The sequence below is a fragment of the Myotis brandtii genome, unplaced genomic scaffold, assembly GCF_000412655.1.
Source record: "Myotis brandtii unplaced genomic scaffold, ASM41265v1 scaffold439, whole genome shotgun sequence".
In the NCBI taxonomy this organism is placed as follows: domain Eukaryota; kingdom Metazoa; phylum Chordata; class Mammalia; order Chiroptera; family Vespertilionidae; genus Myotis; species Myotis brandtii.
Genome location: NW_005366783.1, coordinates 190,975 through 198,937, shown reverse-complemented (window position 1 = coordinate 198,937; position 7,963 = coordinate 190,975). Strand labels below are relative to the sequence as shown.

The window sequence follows — 7,963 nt, the reverse complement described above, 5'->3', positions numbered from 1 at the left end:
GGCTTCCAGGGCCTCTCTGAGGGCTCAGGGCGGTGGGCACGCGGGAGAGCCGGGTCTGCCTGCACAGCCGGGGCTGCTATTTAATAAACATGTCAGACAGACAGAGTGACAGGAGGGCAAAGGGGAGAGGCGAGCCCGCAGAAAAGGCCCGCAGCCCACACTGGGGGGAAGCCTGCTGCTGGTTACGGGAAAGGCAGCGCTTCAAACACATCTGTGATCTGAGGTCGGGGCCGGCCTGAAGCAGGCCAGGTAGGTGGCGGCTTGGAAGTTTCCATGAATGCGCTTTGCCTGTTGGTGGTGAACAGCCTGTTAGGAGTGCTGTCGACACACAATTACTGCTCAATGTGAGTGTCTTCTGTCTCGGTGTCATTGCCCTGAGACAAAACGTTTCCAGTCCCAGGGAGACTTCGGAGGCCCCTGCCCTTTAAATCAAGCAGTGACATCTTCTCGCTCGGCCCTATTTAATTAGCTGCGTCCAGCATGCTGCGACCCCGCGCCCTCCGTTTAACCTTCACTGATAAGTGCAGGTCAAGGGGCACGTAAGTTTGAATATAAAAATTAAACCAATTTTTCAAGGAACCTATATTTCCTTTTTAGCCAGAATTAACTGCCTAGTCAGTACATTGATTTGTTTCTTGAGACCACCTTCAATTGTAAAAAGTGTCAGACTAGACGATATACAATGTCCGGGACCTCAGGGCCATCTGTGCCAACATGAATTCAGAGTGAAACCACACTCTGTACTGAAGGGACAAAAATATTTTGACAGCCTTATTAGTATACAATGAAATGGAAACTGTGGAAAATATTCTAATGAAATACGTTACTACTGCACAATGAGGCTCACACAATAGCACACAGCTTTGCCGCTGCAACACTGAACTTTCCCACGCAACGTGTGACTCAACCCTTCATCCCCACAAGCTGCGTTGGTCCGCATTTCCCGAGGGCCTACTGTGTGCGGGCTCGCAGCGTCCTTCATGTAACCCTCAGACTTGTGAGTTATCTCTTTATCGAAGTTTATTCCTCATGCCCAGTCCGGAGGAAGACCCTCACATCCTAGCTACACTGCACATGAACTTGTGGTCGGTCACACCAACACCAGCCAACGCTTCGTACCTGAAAAGCAGGCAGGTCCAGAGCTGCAAAGCTGTTGAAGAAACGTAAACTCTGAATGGCCACCTGGACCGTGTTCTGAGAGTAACTCTCCTTGGGGCTGGCGGTGCTGGGGTCCGCGATGGTGCCGTGGAACAGGATGCAGTAGAGCATGTGCAGGACCCCCGCGAGGTCTGTGGCCTGAAGAGCCGCTGTCAGTCCTGTGAGGTCCTGGCGATTGCTGTCGAATATGCTGTACGACCTGACAAAGAAACATGCGCCTCTTTACCTCTACTCCCAGGATGGCAGCCTGTCTGCCGGTCGCGGGGAGCAGGACGAGCAGGCGCTGAGAGCAAACCATCTGAGCTGTTAACCGGGAGCAAGAGCCCTCGAGGCCTCCCTGCCGCTGTGCACACTGAGCACACGGGGCCAGGGCTGAGGTCGCCACCAGCCTCCGGTCTCCGAAGCCGGGAAGCCCTGGTCTGTTAGATTCCAGGTCTGGACAGAGTCCACGGCACTGCTGGGACCAGAGGCCAAAACCAGCATGGCCTCCTCAGGATGCACAAAGGGCACCCAGGGGAGGCAGCTCTCAGGCAAGCAGAGGCCTCACAACCCACGGCTGTGCTGGGACTCTGTGGTGGGCAGACATGGCAACCCCCTGGGGCAGTTTCACCATCAGGGCAGGGCAGGGTGTGGGGCCAGACTCCCAAACAAGCATCTGGATGAGTATCATGCAAACGACCAGGAAGTCGCATGTTGGGGAGCCAGAAGCACGTGCTGGGAAATGAACTCCTGGAGCCAACATGAAGCCAGGGCTTGCACACCCATCTCACCCCTCAGCTCGGGTCCCAGGAAGCACCGACTGACCAGGAACCTGCGGTGCTCGTGCCACGGCTGCCAATCATTCACTCCCCCTCCCCCCCGGGAAACGGCACCCAGATTGCCCCCCGAGGAGGCACCTCCAGACCTAGTGACTAGGCGACAGGCTTTAGGTCATACAAACGTGCTGGTGGCACGGGCAGGGGACTCCCAAGGACTTTGATGACCTCTTTTCCCCCTCTGTGCCTCCTTCTCTGACATCACATCTCGGATGAACTGAACACTGTTAAACGAGTACACAGCCTGCAATGTGACCTTGCACCATCGTGGAGAAGCTTTCTATCTTACGGGGCTCAGTGAGAACAGAAAGGTAAGTAATCGCATTGCTTTGCTCACGGGCACCTCAGAACCTTGCACGCCGTGAGTGTGTGTCCGTGGGCCCTTCCTCCCCCCACAGCCAGAGAGGTGGGGGTCAGACCCTGACGGGAGACGGAGCAGAGACTAATGCGTCTGAGTTTATTATATAGGTTCTAACAAGGGGTCTGTGTTTGTTTAGCACTGACTGCCTCTGAGAGCCAGTGACAAGTCAGAAGACATTTCTGCCTGAAGCCTCGGGGATGAGTGACATTACGCTGCTGAAAGTCCTGCTGCTGTGAACGAGAAGGCTGCCCCCCGCTCCCATGCCCCCCTTACTGCTGGCGCTGGTTTTAAAGGGACAGTCAGCACACCCACATGCAGGTATTCAGGAATATGGCTTTGACATTTAAGGCGCCTTAATACCTAGTCTTTCCAAGCATTTATCAGATGACATGAATTCACTGCTATTACTTTTTCAAAAGAGTAAGTATAAGAAAAAAAAGTCAGTAAAGTCATCAGAATACATCCCCCTCTCCCTACCCTACTCCACTATTGAGGGAAATGCAATCATAGCTCATAAAGAAACACACCCCAAGATCTTCGGCAACATTCTCCTGATGGAGCGAAAATGGTCCTTCAGAAAAATCAATCGAGTGAGCGTCCAAGAACTCGGACTGAATGGAGACGGCTCAAGGCACACACGTGTCACTGCTCCATGGAGAAGACCTTTCCCTGCAGGGCGGGGGGCGGGGCGGGTGCTGCACGGGCATCACAGCCTAGTGCAGTCCTGAGGGGGCTCGAGAGAATGTTTACTTTTGATTTAGTCTGAAATGCAGATCATTTGTCCACGAACAGGCCACTGGCTTCTGTTGGTCTTAACTGTCAGTTATAATCACTTTAAGCCTGAATGTTTATAATAAAACAGGTAAAAGGCCTCATTCATGTCAGGCATAAAGTTTTCTTTTAAAAATACATGGAAAACCTAAAAAATCAGATCTGAAATGTTGTATATTACACTCTGAGATCTTCTCAATTTTATCAGATTCTATTTTATTTTTGTTGTTGTTAATATTCACCTGAGGACATTTTTCCATTGATTTTTAGAGACAGTGGAAGGGAGGGGTAGGGACAGAGAGAAACATCGATGTGAAAGAAACACATCGATTGGTCGCCCCTCCTGTATGCTCCCAACCCGGGCCAGGGATCGAGCCGACAATGGAGGCATGTGCCCTTGACTGGAATCGAACCCAGGACCCTTCAGTCCATGGGCCGACGCTCTATCCACTGAGCCACACCAGCTAGGGCTGGATTGAAAGTGTTTTTGTTTGGTCTCTAGGACTAGAGGTCTTAGTGGCATATTCATGTCTGCTCATTAGAAAGCTAAATCCAATTAGGAAAACTATCAAACCCCCTGAACAGCACCTGAAACCCGACTTTGCCTTAAAGAAGAGCATGCGGGGCAACAGCTGCGTCACCTATTTGGGGGGTGAGGGCACCCCCCAAACCTGGATGTTAAACCACGTCTGTCCCAGGCCTTGCTGGGCCCCCACGCGCAGCTGGGACAGCCCCTCCCCGTCGGCTGCTGGCCTGCTTGCTGTCGTCCCCTGGTCCCTGGATCCCTGGCTTGCTGACATCCACCCTCCTCTCCTTCAGGGCGGGGACCTTCTGGACCGCTCTTCTCGCTTCTTGGATTTGGGCCTGTTCACTCCTTTGGTCCTGGAACCCGAGGCATCTGTGTGACCCTCCCATTGAGCCCGGACCCCAGAGAACTCCCCTCGGAGGTGGCCAGCTGGGGGTGGTGGGTGAAGTCACTGATTCTCCCAACGATGAATATGAGCTTCTCTGCTCCAGGAGAAGTGAGCTGCGGCTTCGGGCGCTTAGTACCGGGGTTTTGTGGAAAGTGAACCGTACGCTCTGAGGAGGTCGGAGGAAGGAGCGGAGGGTGCTGGCAGGTGCGGTCCTGGTTGGGGAGCCTCAGGGCAGGGCTGCCTCTCGGTGGGCATCTGTACCTCTGTAGCTTCAGCTTCCTCATCGTCCCTTCAACAGCCACGGGCTCTGGGCTGGTTTTGCCTGGTTCTGCCGATATTTGGGGCCTCTCTCATCTTTGGGGTTTGGCCGTGAGGCTGAAGGAGCTCCACTAAAGGCTCCGCCGTCCTGCCAAAGAAGGCACCTGCTCCCACTGGGCGAGTAACCGAGGAAACGGTCACGTGGGGGCTGCCTGGTGACGCCCCCCCACCCTCCCACCCTGTCTACACAGAGTAAACAGGAGCCCCCCTACTTTTAATAATCAGGTGATGCCACTCGCCTGCTTCATCTCCTCCGCTGGCTCCCCATCCCACTCGGAAAAAACCCAAACGTCTGATCTGTCCTCGTCTGGGCCCTCTCTCCTGACTCCCTCTCTGCGCCTCCTTTCCTGCGCACCAGGTCGGGCGCTGCCTCCTGTGTCTGGGACGCCCAACTGCAGACATGGGGGCGCCAGCAGCCCCCTCTCCTGCTCTCGGGAGCCCGGTGCCCAGGGTTTTCCCTGACTGACTCCATCTCAGCTTCAGGGTCGCCTCCCAGGGGGGCCGCCCCTGCCCACTCCACCTACAGAACAAACCGCTGTCGGTAGCTCACACCTTCCTTGTACATTTATCGTCTCATTGGAACCTCCTAACAACCTGGGAGGCACTAACATCACCACTACATCCATCTCAAAACCCAGCTAAAGCCAGTCCTCTAGTCTTCACGCTTTTCTGCTTGATGTCGTTTTCTTCTTCGTTTACTCCTTTCTCAAGGCCACATGTTGCAGCCCCTCCTGTCTTTCAAGGCCCAGATTGAACTTTAGTTGCTCCAGAAAACAGTTCATTCCTTCAGCTAAGCTGACCTCTCCCCTCTGAACTCCGTCAGCGATTCTGCTCTAACTGGGCAGTGTGCTCGGCCCGTGTGCCCCAGCCTCCGCAGCGCGCTCCGTCTCACACCACGGTCTCCGTCTATGTAACTTCTTCCCCTTTCTAGCTTACAAGGTCCTGAGGACAGGAGAGATGTCTGAGTCATTTCTGGGTTCTCCACGCCTAGCTCAGGGCCTGGCACAGAGAAGTGCTACATAAATATTTATTTAATGAATGAATGAATAATTCAGGCAGGCGGGGGGACAGTTTACCTTTGCCTGAACAAGTGGCTTTCAAGCACCCTTAACACTCGAGAGGCACTCATTTGTCCCCACAGAATGAACGGGCTGACGTAGAGATCACCCCTATCTGTTTATGACAGGTTTCCAGGGACCCTGGGTAGAACCCACTTTGTTACTGTAGTTGATGGATATGAAGATGGAAACCACAAATACACGTAACGACAAACATCTTTTTGTGTGAAAATATTCCAGAGTTCAGCACAGTCTTCACCAGCAATTAGAACCGGCCGGGAGCAGGGCTGTGCCTCCGGACCGAGGACCCACTGCCCCCGCCCCTCGCTGTGGAGCCCCTGCCGCTGAGTCTGGAAAGCCTGCTGACTGAGTGGAGGCCGTGTTGGCCGCAATTCACAGTCGCTCAGGACTGTTCTGGTCCTGCCAGCCGGGCTCAGGAGCCAGCACCTGAGGGCCTCAGTGAGCACTGCTGGGGTCTGAAAACCATCCTTTTCTCTTGGACCGAGAATGGAAAGTTGATAACAGTGAAGGCCAAAGAAATAGGCGCTTCTGGAAGCCCTCTTCCAGACGCTGGGTTTTGTTAAGTGACAAAGAAGGGCAGTTTGTGAACAACTCACTGGTGGAATTCTGGCGTAGCCCTCACATAACACAGTCCTTTTACTAGAAGATCACAATCTCAACCTCTACTTCAACGCAAGCTCATTGTTCAGCACCAAGCAGTGCTTTTCTCCGACCCTGGAGCCAGGATTAGCCGTGCACATTCTGACACCCAAGTGGTCTCCCCGAGAGCCAGGTAGAAATTAGGAGATTAAGGGCACAATGGCAGCAGGCTCAGGCCCACCTGCTAATCGCCCTCCCACAGGCGGCCACCAGCAGTCCCAGGCCTGTGCTCTCATGCGGGCACTTAATTATCTCAGGGCGGGCGCCGTGCAGGAGGCAGGCTCGGGGCCTCTGGCTCCTCTTTGTCTCTGATTCCTGCTGGGCTTTAAGGTCACACCTTCCTGGACCCTGCGGGGCTCCTGCAGCCCAAAGAGGCGCTGGTGCATGACTCCCACGTCACCGCAGCCACACTCGCTTCTGACACAGCTGTGACCTCGCGGACACTCTGAGTCACACACGTAACCAAGTGCTTTCAACAGGCTGCTGCAGTTTACAGTTTAGAAATAGAATTTCCACAAAGAGGGGAAGCAGAACGACATGGTCTGTAAGTATTAGAGGTACTGGTGGTGCCAGAAAATACGGGGGATTAATGGAGGGGAGGAGAACAGCAACCAGGGGTCACTGCTAAGACATTCCTAAGAAATTTAAATCAGGAAACCACCTGGACCTTTTTTCTAGAATAAACTGCTTTTGCAGCAAGGCTTACTAATAGAAATTTGCTGAGTAATTGAGTTTGGAGAAGAAAATTATATTGGGTAAAATGGATTAAGAATTCTTAAAAACAACCAAGAGTTAATCACTAATTTATTTAAAAATCCAGTTGCATTAAGTAGATCGAAACAATGTACTTCTCTCTGCACGTGCGCACACGCACAGACACATACACTTTGGTTTTACATATAAACTTACACACAGACTTCAGTCTGCTGGGACAGTCCTTAGGCACGTCTAGGAGACCTCCATGGAAAACGCTTACACTGCCTAAGCTGGGACTATACCATCTACCACTCAAAAATTTCAAGTCAGACCCTTGAGTCACTCTGGATCCCACCCTTCCGTCCTCCTCCCTCGTCCTCCAAGCCCCCCTAGTCCTGCCCCCGCTAGGCTCCCGCCACCCGGTTCCTCGTGCCCTTTTCAGGGCTGGGCGTTTTGTAACAGAAATGTGGTCCTGTCGCCCCTCGGAGACACTCCAATCCCCAGGCGTCCACACCTCCCGTCGGTCTCCCGCTCGGCCGCCCAGAGCCCCCTGTGTGGGGCTCATCTAGTACCTCACCTGCCACTCTCCTCAGTGTCCGTTTGGTGCAGCTCCCTCAAACTGAGACCGTGCTGTGCACACAGAAGAGCCAGGGCCAGGAGGGTCCCCTGGGGGAAGGGACAGCATAGGGGCGAGCGGGTGGCACACAGCCTCTGTGTGGTGTGTGGTGTGTGTGCCTGGCTCCATGACTGGCGAGCGGGTGGCACACAGCCTCTGTGTGGTGTGTGGGCACCTGCTCTCTCCGGTCACAGACCCACAAACAGCACTCCCTGTGTGCCCATCGGCTCAGGAAGGGAACAACTAATGGAACGCTGGCCGCAGGCTGTGCCTGGCTCCATGACCCTCAGTCTTCATCTTCATGGACATGTGACTGGGGTGGGTGAGACTAAGGAAGAATAGGTGGCTTAGGGGTCCTATGCACAACACAAAGAATGTGGAGAAGGTTCATTTTAGAAAAATATTCTGTCTTTTAAGATATTCTGAATATAGTCAGTGGCATTCTGTGTACACTGAATATGGATGGATAATATTTCTTTAAATGTGTAGACTTTAGAAGTTTCAATAATTAGTTTTATTCTTTTTTATATGTTTTTATTGATTTCAGAGAGAGGAAGGGAGAGGGAGAGAGAGAGAAACATCCATGATGAGAGAGA

The 7,963-nt window shown here is 53.2% G+C and overlaps 1 protein-coding gene across 1 annotated transcript in view; it reads right to left on the bottom strand.

Annotated features, from left to right (window-relative positions):
* The window catches only part of SCAPER (S-phase cyclin A-associated protein in the ER), a 160,426-nt gene that overhangs the window by 23,037 nt on the left and 129,426 nt on the right, over positions 1-7,963 (bottom strand). The window contains exon 25 of the mRNA XM_014546250.1: positions 1,120-1,357. Within this exon, the coding sequence (XP_014401736.1) occupies positions 1,120-1,357 (238 nt within the window). The remainder of the gene's footprint in view (positions 1-1,119; positions 1,358-7,963) is intronic.